The 20,626-nt window shown below is 41.5% G+C and overlaps 1 protein-coding gene across 1 annotated transcript in view; it reads left to right on the forward strand.

Moving 5' to 3' along the window:
- The window catches only part of LOC106605062 (serine/threonine-protein kinase 32C), a 104,140-nt gene that overhangs the window by 32,570 nt on the left and 50,944 nt on the right, over window positions 1–20,626 (forward strand). The window contains exon 2 of the mRNA XM_014200324.2: window positions 12,200–12,255. Within this exon, the coding sequence (XP_014055799.1) occupies window positions 12,200–12,255 (56 nt within the window). The remainder of the gene's footprint in view (window positions 1–12,199; window positions 12,256–20,626) is intronic.

Consider the following 20,626-nt stretch of genomic DNA (forward strand, 5'->3'; position numbering starts at 1 on the left):
CTATAATGACACTACCTCGTTACAGTGTTGTGGTCCTTTCTCAATAGCAGATTCATTTCTGCAGTCCCAGATGGTTTAAGTGGAGGTTTTGATAGGGTTAAAGGATGTTAGACCAGCGAGCTACACTATGGTGCTCTCTCTCGCTCTGTCACCCCGGGCACTTCCTGTTTCATCACTGGAGCCAGAGTTGCTCAGGGGCTTGTGCTCCCAGTTCCAGAGTAGATACTGTCATTTGTCCGAACAAGCCAGAGGGAGGGTTAGATCCGCCCCCCTGCCTCAACCAACCATTCACAACCCCCATGAGGCCTACACTAAGCTGCTTCTGCATAGCAGTGGAGTTTTGTCAAACTGATGTGGTGCCATGTAGTGGAAGGCAGTATCAGAGGCTGAGGAAAACCATTAATCTTGGTATAGAATCACAATCTGGCTTATCTGGTGTTAAATGCCTTCTTTGCAGTCATGGTATGGTATGTCACGTCAAATCTTGCCAACGGGTTGCAGTATATATCATGAAGACTAGCCAAGTGTAATAGTGGTCGCACGCACACACACACACGCACACACACACACCTACTCTGTGGGCCCCGGAGCCAACCAATCATCCAGAGAGAAGCCCATCACACAGGGGAGCCTGCTTAGCGCACACACATACGCACCTAATCTGTGGGCCCCGGAGCCAACCAATCATCCAGAGAGAAGCCCATCACACAGGGGAGCCTGCTTAGCACATCCTGGTGTGTCAGCAATCAGCTTCTTATTGTGACCATGCTGCCAGATCTCTAACTTTTGGAAGCTCAAATTCACCTGCATCACTCTGTCTGCTTGAGGGCAAAAGCCACAGCCCTAATGCAGCACTCACAGAAGCCTGAGGCGGGAGAGAGGAGGAGAGTCGATGTCATGATTTCAGACGCTTTCTCTCAATCTATCAAGTCAACCCCAGCTTCCGCTGAGCACCACTTAACCCAGAAGTGACCCAAATTACAGGAAGCTTCTACTCAATCTTTGCCATTTGAATATCGACGTCTCTTCGCAGACTGGAGGTAATTTCCAGAAAAGTTAACTCATGAACTGATTCAGAAGATGGATTGCAATAACGTAATTGAAGTGTCCCCTCTTTCAGTGTGGATAAATCCTAAAATAGGCAACCACTATCCCTCACTTTAGATTCACCCTTGTGATATGAATCAGTTCCTGGGTGTCATTCTGTGTCAATTGTGCAATAAATCCAAGTCCAAGGACACTTGTTGTGGAAGAGAAGCAATTGGAAGTAAAGGCATTCTTGAAGTGGTGACATTGACGACTGAAAGAGCGAGTATGCAGAGAGAGCAATACATATAACTTTAAAAGGGGTGAAAGGATCCATGGATATCCAGTGAGACTCATTGTGAGAGGAAAGAAACTGGGACGTTGGTTGCTGAAGTTCAAGTGGCGACAACATGGCAAGGTCAGACAGAGTTGAAGATTGAAAGAACGACTGCAGTGAAACCGAAAGAGGAGGCCGAATCTGCGGCCCGCGCTGCCATTTAGCAGGAACATGTTTGTATTGGGTAAAATGTGTTGAACTGGACTGAATTACACTTAACGAACGCAAACAAGGGTGTTTTGTTAGTCACAGAGTCACTGTCATCTAAAGAGTATGAAGCAGGCTTAATCAATTTCTGGGAGCCACAGGTCTGCAACATGAAAGCCCGGTACTGCCTCCCCATAATCATGCTCTCAGCATGACCGTGAGCTAGCAAAGCGTATGAAGAGACTAGGGCCTCTGACAATGAATGGATGGCTAATTACCTTGGCCTTTTCTACTCAACACTAATTCAAAAGAGTGGCCTGATTCACAGGCTACTACGGGCAGTTATATGTTTCCCATCATACAATGACTCACTCTTCTGGGGAGATCCAGATTGATGAGATGAGCTGGAAAGGTTGAGGTAAAGGGTTTAACCGTCACAAATGATGCTGGTCATTTCTATGTAAAACTACCCATAAGCACCAACATGTGAAGTTCATAGGAGCATATCAAATGAAAGCTAAGAGTCCATATTTTTGTGATATGTTTTCAACCATTTACCATCCTCAAAATGTGGAATAGGCGAAGGCTTTGATTTCAGGTCAAACAGATGGAAAAGGGGTCTTAGAAAACATCTACCAGTAAAAGTCTTCAAATGTATTAGAAATACATAAAAACACAGTAATGTTGAAGTAAAGACTAACTAGCCAACTAATATAAATACTCTTATTTAGTTTTACTGGCTTCTGTAAGTAAGAAACATTGCCTTGTGCCTTGAAATTGCGTCACCAAAAACCCACATATCTTTAAGATATTTTCAAATTTCTCTCCCTCATGAGGGAGGATAATGGAAGTTCACAGAAGTTACAAGTAAAGGTAGACCTATCATTTACTGATATCAGTGTTGTTTATTAATTATTAAGTGATTAAATCTTAATTTGGTAACGGAATTTCTGAAAAAATGTTAATGGAATATCTGCAATTGAATTGGCTAGAATGGGAAATCATAGTCACAAACTACAGTTGAGTTCACAAGTTTGGACAACACTGTACAGCATAGTAGAGTACAGTAAAGAGTAGAGTATAGTTCAGTACTCTAGAGTTCAGTACCATACACAGTAAAGCACGCTAGAGTTGAGTACACTATGTAGTTTATTGTACTGTACTGAACTCTACTGTACTATAGTCTACTGTACTCAGTGGTGTAAAGTACTAAAGTAAAATTACTTTAAAGTACTACTTAAGTCGTTTTTTGGATATCTGTACTAGAGGTCTACCAATAACGATTATTGGTGGACCAAAAAAAGCCGATACCGATTTAATCAGACGATTTTTATATATATTTGAAATAATGACAATTACAACAATACTGAATGATCCCTTTTATTTTAACTTAATATAGTACATCAATAAAATCTATTTAGTCTCAAATAAATAATCAAACATGTTCAATTTAGTTTAAATAATGCAAAAACCAAGTGTTGGAGAAGAAAGTGAAAGTGCAATATGTGCCATGTAAGAAAGCTAACGTTTAAGTTCCTTGCTCAGAACATGAGAACATATGAAAGCTGGTGGTTCAATATTCACAGGTAAGAAATTTTAAGTTGTAGTTATTATAGGAATTATGACGCGTCGACTATTTCTCTTTATACCATTTGTATTTCATATACCTTTGACTATTAGATGTTCTTATAGGCACTTTATTATTGCCAGCCTAATCTCGGGAGTTGATAGGCTTGAAGTCATAAACAGCGCTGTGTTTCAAGCATTGCTAAGAGCTGCTCGCAAACGCAGTAAAGTGCTGTTTGAATGAATGCTTACGAGCATGCTGCTGCCGACCACCGCTCAGTCAGACTGCTCTATCAAATATCAAATCATAGACTTAATTATAATAAACACACAGAAATACGAGCCTTTGGTCATTAATATGGTCAAATCCAAAAATGATCATTTTGAAAACAAAACGTTTATTCTTTCAGTGAAATACGGAGCCATTCTGTATTTTGTCGAAAGGGTGGCAACCCTAAGTCTAAATATTGCTGTTACATTGCACAACCTTCAATGCTATGTCATAATTATGTAAAATTCTGGCAAATTAATTACGGTCTTTGTTAGGAAGAAACACAGTTCGCAACGAGCCAGGCGCCCCAAACTGTTGCATATACCCTGACTCTGCTTGCACTGAACGCAAGAGAAGTGACACAATTTCCCTAGTTAATATTACCTGCTAACATGCATTTATTTTAACTAAATATGCAGGTTTAAAAAACATATACTTCTGTCTATTGATTTTAAGCAAGGCATTGATGTTTATGGTTAGGTACACATTGGTGCAACGACAGTGCTTTTTTCGCGAATGCGCTTTTGTTAAATCATCACCCGTTTGGCGAAGTTGAAGTGGGCTGTGATTCGATGATAAATTAACAGGCACCGCATTGATTATATGCAACGCAGGACAAGCTAGTTAACCTCGTAATATCATCAACCATGTGTAGTTAACTAGTGATGATGTGAAGATTGATTGTTTTTTTATAAGATAGGTTGAATGCGAGCTAGCAACTTACCTTGGCTCATTGCAGCCACAAGGTCCTTTTGACGCTGCACTCGCGTAACAGGTGGTCAGCCTGCCACATAGTTTCCTCATGGATTGCAATGTAATCAGCGTCCAAAAAGGTCAATTACCAGTTGTTATGTAAACTTAAAATCGGCCCTAATTAATCGGCCATGCCATGTCAACCTCTAATCTGTACTTTACTATTTATATTTTTGGCAACTTTTACTTCACTACAATCCTAAAGGGAATTATGTACTTTTTACTCCATACATTTTCCCTGACACCCAAAAGTACTTATTACATTTTGACAGGAAAATGGTCCAATACACACACTTATCAAGAGAACTGTCACGCCCTGACCATAGAAAGCTTTTATTTTCTATGGTAGAGTAGGTCAGGGCGTGACAGGGGGTTTTGTCTAGTTTATTTATGTCTATGTTGGTTCTAGTTTCTTTTTTCTATGTTGGGGGTTTTGTCTAGTTTATGTATTTCTGTGTAGGGGTTCTAGTTTCTGTATTTCTATGTTGTTTTTTGGGATGATCTCCAATTTGAGGCAGCTGGTCATCGTTGTCTCTAATTGGGGATCATATTTAAGTTGTTGTTTTTCCCACTAGGTTTTGTGGGAGATTATTTTGAGTTAGTGTATGTTGCACCTCTTCGTCACGGTTTGTTGTTTTGTTTATTAGTTTATTTGTATGTCTTGCATAGTTTCACAGTTATAATAAAATGTGGAACGATACACACGCTGCGCCTTGGTCCCATTCTTCAGACAGCCGTGACAAGAACATCCCTGGTCATCTCTACTTCCTCTGATCTGGCGGACTCACTAAGCACAAATGCTTTGTTTTTAAATTATGTCTGAGTGTTGGAATGTGCCCCTGACTATCCATCAATTAAAAAAAAAAAACATTGAATACTTTTTCCACCACTGACTGTACTGTACTGAACTATACTCTACTTCAGCGGTTGTCAAAGTGGGGTCCAAGGGGGTCCGCAACCAGATCTCAAAATATATGTGATTATTACTAACAACAACAGAATAATCACATTTTGACCAAGGGATCTGTGGAATAATTACATTTAGAGTGTGTTAAACAATACAATGTAATATTATAAATCTACAATGTACACTACCGGTCAAAAGTTTTAGAACACCTACTCATTCAAGGGTTTTTCTTTATTTTTACTATTTTCTACATTGTAGAATAATAGTGAAGACATCAAAACTATGAAATAACACATATGGAATCGTGTAGTAACATAAAACGTGTTAAACAAATCAAAATATATTTCATGTTTGAAATTCTTCAAATAGCCACCCTTTGCCTTGATGACAGCTTTGCACACTCTCGTCATTCTGTGTATGTTCTTAACCCTGGGCAACATAAGCCTGAGATGTTTACAGGGATATCCACAGTACTTCCCCAATTATACATTTTTTAAACTCAATACTATTCCCCGAAAATTATTTAAAAAGACATAAATGCATTTTATTATAAGCTTTCTACAGAATGTGTGCAATTGCAGGAAATTAACTTGAAAAGTGCAACATTTTCTCTCCGATGCCAAGGGCCTTTAAGGCCAGGCACCACATGCAGAAATTACTTTTTGCATCTACCTATCAATTTTGAGATTTGTTGGTATTTTGGTCCATTTTAATATTAGTATTTTCAAAAAGAAACATAAAAATGTCAATCTTGATGAAAATGTATATTTTCTTTAGTTTGTTATACCACCGTCATCAAAATTGCCTGACCTTTAACCACTTTAAAATGGACAGACATCCATAATTTCAAAGCTCACTACATTGGATTTCACATAATTTAAAAGACAATTTCACAGAGAATGTCACAAACTGGACAATACCGTACGTAGTAACTTACTTTGAAGAGATGGTGATTGGGTCTAAATAGGTGTTGGGCATTTGGTAGTCTAAATTCAGTGTACTTGACATTAACTGCAATTTGATGAAAGTCTGACTCTTCCCAAACGCCAACTAATTTTCCTCGGCTTCAGAAGCCACTACATTCACCAAATTGTGTGTGGTTATCCAATATATTCTTGTGACTTGCCCAGAGGAAAATGTCCGGTCCTGGAGTTTCTGAACAAAATTAAACCAAAATATTTAGACTGACTTATTCCAGTGACCCTGAAACATGGATTAGCTGAATATGCAAATAATGTGCATATTTAATGAAATTTTTGTTTGCATATTTTAATACAATATTTCAGAAACATTTTAATACAAAAAGGTATTATTTTTTTATCTACATTCAACTGGTAAAAGTTGACTGTGATATGATTAAATAAATAAAAATCTCTATTAGGGTGTGGTGCCTAGTCTTAAATGTTGGTTCGTCCTGCCATGCACGCTAAAGTCATAGTAAAATTCGATGTATGCTATTTTTAACTCACTCAAGTTGTATTCTGATTATGAGGGGGTCCCTGACGAATTTGCTATCACAAAAGGGGTCCCCGGCCCCAAAAGGTTTGAAAACCCCCTGCTCTACTGTACTCTACTGTACTGAGCTCTACTGTTCTGTACTGAACTCTACTTTTCTGTGCTGTACAGTATTGTACTCTACTGAGCTGTACTGAACTCTACTTTTCTGTGCTGTACAGTAGTGTACTCTATTGAGCTCTACTGTTCTGTACTGAACTCTACTTTTCTGTGCTGTACAGTATTGTACTCTATTGAGCTCTACTGTTCTGTACTGAACTCTACTTTTCTGTGCTGTACAGTATTGTACTCTACTGAGCTGTACTGTACTTTGATGTCCAAACTTGTGAAACATAGACGTCTATTATTGGTTCAGATTTGGCCCAGTCCGGACCAACCAAATTTGGTCTTGTTTGGGGGCTCGTTAAAATAATAGCCAGTGTGTAGAATAATACCCAAATATGCAAAAGAGGAAATTGCATATTTCTAACTTTTTGTGTAGCCATTTAGGCTACATCACCATGAAGAGAATATATATATTTTTTACCTTTTATTTAACTAAGCAAGTCAGTTAAGTACAAATTCTTATTTACAATAACGGCCTACCGGGTGAACTGTGTTGTTCATGGACAGAACAACAGATTTTTTTTTACCTTGTCAGCTCAGGGATTTGTTCCAACAACCTTTCGGTTACTGGCCCCATGCTCTAACCACTAGGCTACCTGCAAGGCTACTTAATTATGATATTAATAATTAGGCATTTCTATCTAGTAGAGTTCAGGGACCCATGATGAAATTCTGTTACCGCAGTTCTGTTACCAGATGTAAATCCACGTCACTTACTGTAGTTAAATAACCATTTTTTTTTTTTAAGTCAATGTGTAATGTCAGAGCTCACACACCATTCTTTCTGCAGACATTGTTGAATCCTAATTCGGAGCAGATATTTAACAGAACACCCCCAAAAAATGTGCCACCAAAAAAACAGAGGGAGATTTTACCGAAATTCTGTTACCAAACTTTGCATCTACACAGTTCTTCCTGGAAATCAAATCAAATTGTATTTGTCCCATGCGTCATAAGCACAGGTGTAGACTAACGATGAAATGCTTACTTATGGGCCCTTCCCAACAATGCAGAGAGAAAAATAATTAGAATAGAAAAGTAATAACATATGGAATGAATACACAATGAGTAACAATAACTTGGCTATATACATGGGGTACCAGTATCATGTCGATGTGCGTTGGTACGAGGTAATTTAGGCATATACACTACTGTTCAAAAGTTTGGGGCCAGCATCCTGGAGTCGCCTCTTCACTGTTGACATTGAGACTGGTGTTTTGCGGGTACTATTTAATGAAGCTGCAAGTTGAGGACTTGTGAGGCGTCTGTTTCTCAAACTAGACACTCTAATGTACTTGTCCTCTTGCTCAATTGTGCACCGGGGCCTCCCACTCCTTTCTATTCTGGTTAGAGCCAGTTTGCACAGTACTGTGAAGGGATTAGTACACAGCGTTCTACGAGATCTTCAGTTTCTTGGCAATTTCTCGCATGGAATAGCCTTCATTTCTCAGAACAAGAACAGACTGACGAGTTTCAGAAGAAAGGTCTTTGTTTCTGGCCATTTTGAGCCTGTAATCGAACCCACAAAGGCTGATGCTCCAGATACTCAACTAGTCTAAAGAAGGCCAGTTTTATTGCTTCTTTAATCAGAACAACAGTTTTTAGCTGTGCTAACATAATTGCAAAAGAGTTTTCAAATGATCAATTAGCCTTTTAAAAGGATAAGCTAACACAACGTGCCATTGGAACACAGGCGTGATGGTTGCTGAAAATGGGCCTCTGTACGCCTATGTAGATATTCCATGAAAAAATGTAAAATAAATGTACAACATTAACAATGTCTGCACTGTATTTCTGATCAATTTGATGTTATTTGAATGGACAATTTGTTAAATTTTCTTTCAAAAACAAGGACATTTCTAAGTGACCCCAAACTTTTGAATGCTAGTGTATGTATATATAGGTCGTAGAGGTCGACCGATTAATCGGAATGGCCGATTTTTAATTAGGGCCGTTTTCAAGTTTTCATAACAATCGGTAATCTGTATTTTTGGACACCGATTTGCCGATTTAAAAAAAAAATATATATATATATATATTTAAAAAAATTGTATTTAATTTTTTTATCTTTTTTTGGTTCATTTTTATTATTATTATATATTTTTGGGGGAAAGTCAGGCAAGTCAGTTAAGAACACATTCTTATTTTCAATGACGGCCTAGGAACGGTGGGTTAACTGCTTTCTTCAGGGGCAGAATGACAGATTCTTACCATGTCAGCTCGGGGATTCGTTTTTGCAACCTTCCGGTTACTAGTCCAATGTTCTAACCACCTGCCTTACATTGCACTCCATGAGGAGCCTGCGTGGCAGGCTGACTAAATGTTACGGGAGGGCAGCAAGAAGCCAAGGTAAGTTGCTAGCTAGCATTAAACTAAACTTATCTTATAAAAAACAATCAATCTTAACATAATCACTAGTTAACTACACGTGGTTGATGATATTACTAGTTTATCTAGCATGTCCTACGTTGCATATAATCGATGCCGTGCCTGTTAATTTCTCATTGATTAACACCTACTTCGACAAACGGATGACGATTTAACAAGCGCATTTGCGAAAAAAGCACTGTCGTTGCACCAATGTACCTAACCATAAACATCAATGCCTTTCTTTAAAATCAATACACAAGTATATATTTTTAAACCTGCATATTTAGTTAATATTGCCTGCTAACATGAATTTCTTATAACTAGGGAAATTGTGTCACTTCTCTTGCGTTCCATGCAAGCAGTCAGGGTATATGCAACAGTTTGGGCCGCCTGGCTCGTTGCGAACTGTGCGAAGTCCATTTATTCCTAACAAAGGCCGTAATTAATTTGCCAGAATTGTACATAATTATGACATAACGTTGATGGTTGTACAATGTAACAGTAATATTTAGACTTAGGGATGCCATCCATTAGATAAAATACGGAACGGTTCCGTATTTCACTGAAAGAATAAACGTTTTGTTTTCGAAATGATAGTTTCCGGATTCGACCATTTTAATGACCAAAGGCTCATATTTCTGTGTGTTATTATGTTATAATTAAGTCCATGATTTGATAGAGCAGTCTGACTGAGTGATGGTAGGCACCAGCAGGCTCGTAAGCATTCATTCAAACAGCACTTTTGTGCGTTTGCCAGCAGCTCTTCGCAATGCTTCAAGCATTGTGCTGTTTATGACTTCAAGCCTATCAACTCCCGAGATTAGGCTGGTGTAACCGATGTGAAATGGCTAGCTAGTTAGCCGGGTGTACGCTAATAGTGTTTCAAACGTCACTCGCTCTGAGACTTGGAGTAGTTGTTCCCCTTGCTCTGCATGGGTAACGCTGCTTCGAGGGTGGCTGTTGTCGATGTGTTCCTGATTCGAGCCCAGGTAGGAGCGAGGAGAGGGACGGAAGCTATACTGTTACACTGGCAATACTAAAGTGCCTATAAGAACATCCAATAGTCAAAGGTATATGAAATATAAATCGTATAGAGAGAAATAGTCCTATAATAACTACAACCTAAAACTTCTTACCTGGGAATATTGAAGACTCATGTTAAAAGGAACCACCAGCTTTCATATGTTCTCATGTTCTGAGCAAGGAACTTAAATGTTAGCTTTTTTACATGGCACATATTGCACTTTTACTTTCTTCTCCACACTTGGTTTTTGCATTATTTAAACCAAATTGAACATGTTTCATTATTTATTTGAGGCTAAATTGATTTTATTGATGTATTATATTAAGTTAAAATAAGTGTTCATTCAGTATTGTTGTAACTGTCATTATTACAAATAAATAAATAAATAAAAAACGGCCGATTTAATCGGTACCGGCTTTTTTTTGGTCCTCCAATAATCGGTATCGGCGTTGAAAAATCATAATCGGTCGACCTCTAATAGGTAGGGATAAAGTGAATAGGCAGCAGGATAGATAATACACAGAAGCAGCAGGGTATGTGATGAGTCAAGAGTTAGTGCAAAAGGGGTCAATGCAGATATTCCAGGTAGCTATTGGTTAACTATTTAACTAACTATTTAGCAGTCTTACAGCTTGGTGGTAAAAGCTGTTCAGGATCTTGTTGTTTCCAGACTTGGTGCTTCGGTAACGCTTGCTGTACGGTAGCAGAGAGAACAGTATGACTTGGGTGCCTGCAGTCTTTGACAATTTTTACATAGCATTTTGTCAGCCTCAGTGCATGAAAGGCAATATCAACACACAGAGAGACTTGTAGCCTAGTGCATATTCTGCTTGATAAATTCAACTCACTGGTGTGGATAGGATGTTTTTCCCTGTAAGCGATCTAAGACTGGAATTCCAGATTGAATCAAATCTGCTATAATAGTGTTGTATATTGCCCAACCACTTTACAGAGCCCCAAACTATTGTGCAACATTATTTGACACGGAATAGAAGTATGTTGTTTAGCCTTGTGTGACCAAAACGTGAAATATTATGAAAAATGGAATTGGTCCTGTCTGACGTTTCTGTGCACCTATCCATTTCAATCATCTAGTTACATTACGAGTACAGTCATTTTCCCCGTCTTCTACAGTGTTCCTGTTGCCCCTTTCCTCTGCTGTGGTTCTGTCTAAGCACTGCCATATGAAAGGATTAGCTATGTACAAAATGTTGAGCGGGAAGAATCCACGGAGGATTAGCTCGTCTTGCAGAGCAAGACATGCAAACCAGGCCTGATGCCTTTTGTGTGGCGCCGCTGCAGTACCCTCTGAGTAACGGCCTGTGTGCCCAGGTCTGCCTGGTGGGTGGCATAGCGGGCATAAGTTAATAACGAGGCGCCTGCCCAGGGAAGGGATATCTTGATGCTTGCCCCCCCCCCATGTTTTATTGTAGACTGGCATTGTGATCTGTGCGTGGTGTGTTGGAGGCAGAGGAACTTTTTAAGATAAGCAGGGCGGGTGAGTCAGGGAGAGGTCTGCTGTCCCCCTCCTTTGCCACTGTTAGCTGCTGGGCACACCGGCGCTTCACACACACAAACAGAGAGCTCCCGCCTGGCACACGCCACAGGGTGAAGCCAGCGGAGGCCCCTCATGACACCTACACAACACGCACTCCAACAGGGCAGCAGAGGCTCCCTCCCAGCCCCCCTTGGGCCTAACCCATCATGACATACCAGTCAGATATACAGTAATTGCACATTTGTGGTTTTCAGCTACACTTTGTTTCTTTTCCATCTTCAACATCACAGCGGCATGATCCTTTTATTGCTGATTATCTGCAATAGAGATGATGCCCTCATCCCATGTGAGCCTTGCCAAATGATCCACATTTCCAGTTACAATACCAGTGTTACAGTAAGCTCATTATTTTACAGTAATGGCTAAGGTTGTACTGTATCTACAGTACAATAGCATACTAAAAGGATCACGCTAGGCTTTAGAAATTGAGATTTTCTGTAATAATAACCTGAATTAACCGTGTGCCTGATACTGTGCCTCTGCTGTCCTAGGTTGTTCTTAAACTGCTGTCAGAATGTTAGATGCTACTACTGTACGACACCAACGAAGCAACTTGCCGCCACCTTTTTGCCTGTCCGTTTTTGTGCCAGTGACAGATCTTCTTTTCTCTGTTTTCACAGTAACCTTTGACCACTTCCAGATTCTCCGGGCCATTGGGAAGGGGAGCTTCGGAAAGGTAATGAAGCCAGAGCTCTAGCTCTACTCTCTAGCTGCTCTTTGTGCGTACATTTGTTCCTGGGAGGAGTGACCGCTACGCAGCTCGAAGGCTTGGGGGAGATCCAGCACCTCCAGCCAGCCAGCTACAGATATGTGTGTGAGCTTTGCGGGCAGGCAGGACCCTGGGTAATTCTGTGGCACTAATTACCCCCTACAATCATTATCCTCCATGAGGAAGCAGAGACGGTCTGGTAAAGTGGGCCTGAAGTAATTACTTTTGAATTCTGATTAATCTAACCCGCAGCAGTTAATTAATTTAGCTGTGGCTGCATTTTTTTGGTTATTTTAAATGTAATCTTGTGTCAGCTGGGATGTAAGTAGATTTGACTCGCTGTCTTACATCTAATTACAGACAATGTAAGATAGCTCAGATCGTTGTTTTGCTCAATGCTTATCTTTGTGTAATGAAATGCCAATAGGGAGAGTGCGCGTGTGCACGCGTTGTTTTGAAACTAAATACCACAACTCTTCAAATCCCATCTCAAGTGACATTATGGGTTTTGATTGGTACTCTTGTGCAGTAGTCTCAGATGAGTATCGTTTGCATTTGATGTGTGGAGAATAAATCTGTATGGTCATGCACAACAATGTGTGTATCCAGCCACACTTTCTAATCACGAACAATATAAAAGGAGGACTGTGGTTATGCTACGTAGGTTGAAAAAAAGCTTATCTGCAGTTTGACTCTAAAATATCATGGCGACTGATATTTGTTCATTATACTTGCGGTCTACGCAAGCCTTTTTGCAATCTCTCCGCTTTGCTCTCGTCCAAATCTTTTTTGGGGGCAAAATAAGTGTCTCTTTTATACAGAAAGTCAGCCCCAGCTGCAGAATACATTACACTCTGAATTGATGTTCATTTCACTTATTGCTTCTTTCCCTCAAGCTGCTGTCACTACCCTTATGATGTTAGAGGGAGTATGAAATCCACAGCACCCAGCCAGGGCTTTAAAGGCTGAGCCATTAGACACAACAGGCCATAGACTAGTGTCCAAAAGGGTATTACAGCAAGATATTCACTGGATATGAAAACCCAGAGGGAGAGGAGCACTGACAGTTATGTCTCTCTCACACAGGCATGTGTATGCGAACACACACATGGGTACACACACACATTCACTTTTACAAGCATTAAACACATGCAGTTGAAGTCAGAAGTTTACATACACCTTAGCCAAATACATTTTCACAATTCCTGACGTTTAATCCTAGTAAAAATTTCCTGTCTTAGGTCAGTTAGGATCACCACTTTATTTTAAGAATGTGAAATGTCAGAATATAGTAGAGAGAATTATTTATTTCAGCTTTTATTTCTTTCATCACATTCCCAGTGGGTCAGAAGTTTACATACACTCAATTAGTATTTGGTAGTATTGCTTTTAAATTGTTTAACTTCGGTCAAACGTTTCGGGTAGCCTTCCACAAGCTTCCCACAATAAGTTGGGTGAATTTTGGCCCATTCCTCCTGACAGAGCTGGTGTAACGGAGTCAGGTTTGTAGGCCTCCTTGCTCGCACATGCTTTTTCAGTTCTGTCCACAAATTCTCGATAGGATTGAGGTCAGGGCTTTGTGATGGCCACTCCAATAACTTGACTTTGTTGTCCTTAAGCCATTTTGCCACAACTTTGGAAGTATGCTTGGGGTCATTGTCCATTTGGAAGACCCATTTGCGATCAAGCTTCAACTTCCTGACCGATGTCTTGATGTTGCTTCAAAATATCCACATAATTTTCGGTCCTCATGTTGCCATCTATTTTGTGATGTGCACCAGTCCCTCCTGCAGCAAAGCACCCCCACAACATGATGCTGCTACCCCCGTGCTTCACGGTTGGGATGGTGTTCTTCGGCTTGCAAGCTTCCCCCTTTTTCCTCCAAACATAACGATGGTCATTATAGCCAAACAGTTCTATTTTTGTTTCATCAGACCAGAGGACATTTCTCCAAAAAGTACCTTCTTTGTCCCCATGTGCAGTTGCAAACCGTAGTCTGGCCTTTTTATGGAGATTTTGGAGCAGTGGCTTCTTCCTTGCTGAGCGGCCTTTCAGGTTATGTCGATATAGGACTCGTTTTACTGTGGATATAGATACTTTTGTACCCGTTTCCTCCAGCATCTTCACAAGGTCCTTTGCTGTTGTTCTGGGATTGATTTGCACTTTTTTCACCAAAGTACGTTCATCTCTAGGAGACAGAACGCGTCTCCTTCCTGAGTGATATGATGGCTGCGTGGTCCCATGGTGTTTATACTTTCATACTATTGTTTGTACAGATGAACGTGGTACCTTCAAGCGTTTGGAAATTGCTCCCAAGGATGAACCAGACTTGTAGAGGTCTACAGTTTTTTGTAGAGGTCTTGGCTGATTTTCTTTTGATTTTCCCATGATGTCAAGCAAAGATGCACTGAGTTTGAAGGTAGGCCTTGAAATACATCCACAGGTACACCTCCAATTGACTCAAATGATGTCAATTAGCCTATCAGAAGATTCTAAAGCCATGACATCATTTTCTGTAATTTTCCAAGCTGTTTAAAGGCACAGTCAACTTAGTGTATGTTAACCTCTGACCCACTGGAATTGTGGTACAGTGAAATAATCTGTCTGTAAACAGTTGTTGGAAAAATGACTTGTGTCATGCACAAAGTGGATGTCCTAACCAACTTGCCAAAACGGTAGTTTGTTAACAAGAAATTTGTGGAGTGGTTGAAAAACGAGTTTTAATGACTCCAACCTAAGTGTATGTAAACTTCCGACTTCAACTGTAGATGTGACCAAGTAATTGGCCTTCAGGTAACCTTGCATGTAAGGCTTGTAAACTATAACGTGTCTGCTAAGTTGGTCTAGCCTTCAAGTGAATGTTTGTAGCCCACAAGGGGCATGGATGAGATGTTAGTACTCTGTAGCAGACCTGGGTTCAAATACTATTTCAAATATCTCAGTTACTTTCACATACATTTTGAGTATTTAGAAATGTTTTGTTTGAAAAGACAAGTACTTGAATATGGGAATATATACTGCTCAAAAAAATAAAGGGAACACTAAAATAACACATCCTAGATCTGAATGAATGAAATAATCTTATTAAATACTTTTTTCTTTACATAGTTGAATGTGCTGACAACAAAATCACACAAAAATAATCCATGGAAATCCAATTTATCAACCCATGGAGGTCTGGATTTGGAGTCACACTCAAAATTAAAGTGGAAAACCACACTACAGGCTGATCCAACTTTGATGTAATATCCTTAAAACAAGTCAAAATGAGGCTCAGTAGTGTTTGTGGCCTCCATGTGCCTGTGTGACCTCCCTACAATGCCTGGGCATGCACCTGATGAGGTGGCGGATGGTCTCCTGAGGGATCTCCTCCCAGACCTGGACTAAAGAATCCGCCAACTCCTGGACAGTCTGTGGTGCAACGTGGCGTTGGTGGATGGAGCGAGACATGATGTCCCAGATGTGCTCAATTGGATTCAGGTCTGGGGAACGGGCGGGCCAGTCCATAGCATCAATGCCTTCCTCTTGCAGGAACTGCTGACACACTCCAGCCACATGAGGTCTAGCATTGTCTTGCATTAGGAGGAACCCAGGGCCAACCGCACCAGCATATGGTCTCACAAGGGGTCTGAGGATCTCATCTTGGTACCTAATGGCAGTCTGGCTACCTCTGGTGAGCACATGGAGGGCTGTGCGGCCCCCCAAAGAAATGCCACCCCACACCATGACTGACCCACCGCCAAACCAGTCATGCTGGAGGAAGTTGCAGGCAGCAGAATGTTCTCCACGGCGTCTCCAGACTCTGTCACGTCTGTCACATGTGCTCAGTGTGAACCTGCTTTCATCTGTGAAGAGCACAGGGTGCCAATGGCGAATTTGCCAATCTTGGTGTTCTCTGGCAAATGCCAAACGTCCTGCACGGTGTTGGGCTGTAAGCACAACCCCCACCTGTGGACGTCGGGCCCTCATACCACCCTCATGGAGTCTGTTTCTGACCGTTTCAGCAGACACATGCACATTTGTGGCCTGCTGGAGGTAATTTTGCAGGGCTCTGGCAGTGCTCCTCCTGCTCCTCCTTGCACAAAGGCGGAGGTAGCGGTCCTGCTGCTGGGTTGTTGCCCTCCTACGGCCTCCTCCACGTCTTCTGATGTACTGGCCTGTCTCCTGGTAGCGCCTCCATGCTCTGGACACTACGCTGACAGACACAGCAAACCTTCTTGCCACAGCTCGCATTGATGTGCCATCCTGGATGAGCTGCACTACCTGAGCCACTTGTGTGGGTTGTAGATTCTGTCTCATGCTACCACTAGAGTGAAAGCACCGCCAGCATTCAAAAGTGACCAAAACATCAGCCAGGAAGCATAGGAACTGCGAAGTGGTCTGTGGTCACCACCTGCAGAACCACTCCTTTATTGGGGGTGTCTTGCTAATTGCCTATAATTTCCACCTGTTGTCTATTCCATTTGCACAACAGCATGTGAAATTTATTGTCAATCAGTGTTGCTTCCTAAGTGGACAGTTTGATTTCACAGAAGTGTGATTGACTTGGAGTTACATTGTGTTGTTTAAGTGTTCCCTTTATTTTTTTTGAGCAGTATATTTGGAAATACACTTGGAAAGTATTGGCATGTATTTGAAAATACACTGACTCAAATACACTCCCATGCATTTAACCCAGATATTTAGAAATAGTATTTGAAATAAGTATTCAAATGGCCTACTATTTATAGGAAATTATTAGAAAACGCTTTTAAATACATCCAATAGAAGTAGTTGATTCGGGACACATTATTTGAAAATACTCAAAGTATTTAAATAACAAATAATCAAATACACATGTATATAAACCAAGGTCTGCTCTGTAGTAAACTTTGTTTAGTAGTTTACCCATAAAGCATGATTCCTCTACCTGTGGTGTTTTTGTCATTTATCATCTGTCATCTGACTCTTCAGAGGTGTGTGTGTGTGTGTGTGTGTGTGTGTGTGTGTGTGTGTGTGTGTGTGTGTGTGTGTGTGTGTGTGTGTGTGTGTGTGTGTGTGTGTGTGTGTGTGTGTGTGTGTGTGTGTGTGTGTGTGTGTGTGTGTGTGTGTGTGTGTGTGTGTGTGTGTAGGCTAGGTTGTAAATAACACTTCCTTGTAGCCCAGGGTCTGATTGTAGATATGTGAAGGTTGTGCAGGCAGACAGATAGACGGACAGAGAGACATATAGCTCAATGACTCGGACTCAGACTTCCAGACCAAGTTTTAACAGTTTGGAGGTCATCTTGCCTCGACCATGGGGAGCTGTGTAATGTAGCTGCACTTGGTATGCATGCTGTTACAGAGCAGCATGGTCTTCCTACCAATAGGGGACTGTCACACGGGAGAATGTGCTGACCGTGTGTTTGTGTGTGCTTTATGAGGTGTGTTTTGTGGTGTTTGGGGTTTCACAGCACGAATGGGTCTTTTCCTCCATGTTTTATACCAAAATTGTCCCTGCCGTGTGTGTACTTGTGCGAGCCAGGCATGTGTGGGGAGCCCGCCTGCGGGGAACGAAAGGAGGCTCTCAGTGGGAGAACTGTTTGGAGCTGTGGAACCCCACTGAGACCACCTCTCCACTGGCTATCTAAAAGACATCCTCTTTGGGCACTGATACAGGCTCTTGTGCCTGTCCGCTCCTGCATGCACACACACCCACACACCGCTGCTGTCTGTAGGAGTGGCTGCCTTCCCATCTTCCTGTGATGGGTGGTAGTAATAGAGGAATTGGAGAAGGAGGAAGGTCTGATTTATTTCTCCCGGTCGCGATGGAGAGTGATGTCGTCCTACTTGTGAGGCCGAGCAGCCTGCCGTCCCCTATGGCGAGGGGAAATGGCCCACATACGGGCTGCGGAATAATTGCCTCCCCCCTGTTGCTCTCTGTGCTCTCTGGTCCAGGAGTGGTCCATGGCGCCACTAGGCTCATTAAGGCCCTTGCAACGGCTCTGTGTGTGAGAAGAGACTCCACATAAAGCCACCCAGCGTGGGTACCACCACCTGAAACGGTGACAATAAAAGACAGAGACGGCTCCTTAATGGCAGCAGGTATAGATTGACAACAGTCTCAGCCTCTCAGTGGAGAGCAGGGCACAGGAAGGTCAGGGGAGAGATGTCAGCGATGTCACAGAGCTTGGTTAAGGTCGAGTTGACAGCGGAGCTCAGCTGGTGGATTCACAATGTAAAGGTCCCTCTCGAAGTGCTGTGCGAAGACTCGTTATGATGTGGCGGACTGGCAGTGACAGTGAGAGGAAACAGAGAGGCAAGGGGAGTGGAGGAGTGGGATAACAGACCAGAGAGATTACACGGAGAGAAAAGGACACACAGACGGGGCACGCAGACGGGACACGCAGACAGGTAGGGTTTTGTGCTGCTGGCGTGTCTGTCAGATTGTATGATAGGTATCCACATTGCCCGTCTCCAGAAAGGTCAGGGTGATCACTGATGACAGGTCTTTGTGATTGGTTCTATATCAGGCGGAACACCACGATATGGCTGTGTCCGAAATGGCACCGTATTCCCTGTGCAGACCGCTACAATACCCCATAATGTCAAAGAGGAATTATGTTTTTAGAAACGTTTACAAGTTAATGAAATATGAAACGCTGGCCATCTTGAGTCAATAAGTATTGAACCCCTTTGTTATGGCAAATCTAAATAAGTTGAGGTGTAAAAAGTTGCTTAACAAGTCACATAAGTGTGCGATAATGGTGTTTAGCATAATTTTTGAATGACTACCTCATCTCTGTACCCCACACATACATACAATTATCTGTAAGGTCCCACAGTCGAGCAATGAATTTCAAACACAGATTCAACCACAAAGACCAAGGAAGTTTTCCAATGCTTCAGAAAGAAGGGCAACTTTTGGTAGATGGGTAAAAATAAAAAAGCACACATTGAATATCCCTTTGAACAAGGTGAAGTTAATAATTACACTTTGGATGGTGTATCAATACACCCAGTCATTACAAAGATAAAGGAGTCCTTCCTAACTCAGTTGCCGGACAGGAAGGAAACCGCCAAGGGATTTCACCTTGAGGCCAATGGTGACTTTAAAACAGTTACAGAGTTTAATGAATGTGATAGGAGAAAACTGAGGATGGATCAACAACATTATAATTACTCCACCATACTAACCTTATTGACAGAGTGAAAAGAAGGAAGCCTACACAGAATACAAATATTTCAAAACATGCATCCTGTTTGCAACAAGGCACTAAAGTAATACTGCAAAAAAATGTGGCAAAGCAATTACATTTTTTCCTGATTACAAAGTATTATATTTGGGGCAAATCCAATACAACACATTACTGAGTACCACTCTCCATAATTTAATTCATAGTGGTTGCTGCATTATGTTATGGGTATGCTTGTAGTCGTTAAGGACTAGGGAGTTTTTCAGGATAAAAAAGAAACGTAGGGACCTCCCGAGTGGTGCAGCAGTCTAAGGCACTGTATTGCAGTGCTAGAGGCGTCACTACAGACCTGGGTTCTATCACAACCGGCCATGATCGGGAGTCCCATTGGGTGGCGCCAATTGGCCGAGGGTAAGGGGAGGGTATGGCCGGGGTGGCTTAACTTGGCTCATCGTGCTCTAGCGACTCCTTGTGGCGGGCCAGGCGCCTGCAGGTTGACCTCGGACGTCAGTTGAACAGTGTCTGGCTTCAGGGTTAAGCGGGCAGGTGTTAAGAAGCGCGGATTGACTCGGCCTTCGCCTCCCGAGCCCGTTGGGGAGTTGCAGCGATGAGACAAGATCGAAAATGGGGGTAAAAACATACATATATACATACATGCATATACGTATATATACACACACACACACACACATATATATATATGTGTATACACGTGTGTGTGTGTGTGTGTGTGTGTATATGTATGTTTGTGTGTGTATATGTGTGTGTATACTTATTTCCCTCCATTAAAATGCTAATCATTTATAAGAAAATTTGACATGCGTTTTTCTGGATATTTTTGTTGTTATTCTGTCTCTCACTGTTCAAATAAACCTACCATTAAAATTATAGACTGATCATTTTTTTGTAAGTGGGCAAACGTACAAAATCAGCAGGGGATCAAATACTTTTTTCCCCCCACTGTGTATGTATATATATATATATATATATATATATATCACACACACACACACACACACACACACACACACACACACACACACACACACACACACACACACACACACACACACGAATCTTCTTGGGTATGACGCTACAAGCTTAGCACACCTGTATTTGGGGAGTTACTCCCATTATTCTCTGCAGATCCTCTCAAGCGCTGTCAGGTTGAATGGGGAACCTTG

This window comes from Salmo salar, chromosome ssa01, assembly GCF_905237065.1.
Source record: "Salmo salar chromosome ssa01, Ssal_v3.1, whole genome shotgun sequence".
Classification (NCBI taxonomy): Eukaryota; Metazoa; Chordata; class Actinopteri; order Salmoniformes; family Salmonidae; genus Salmo; species Salmo salar.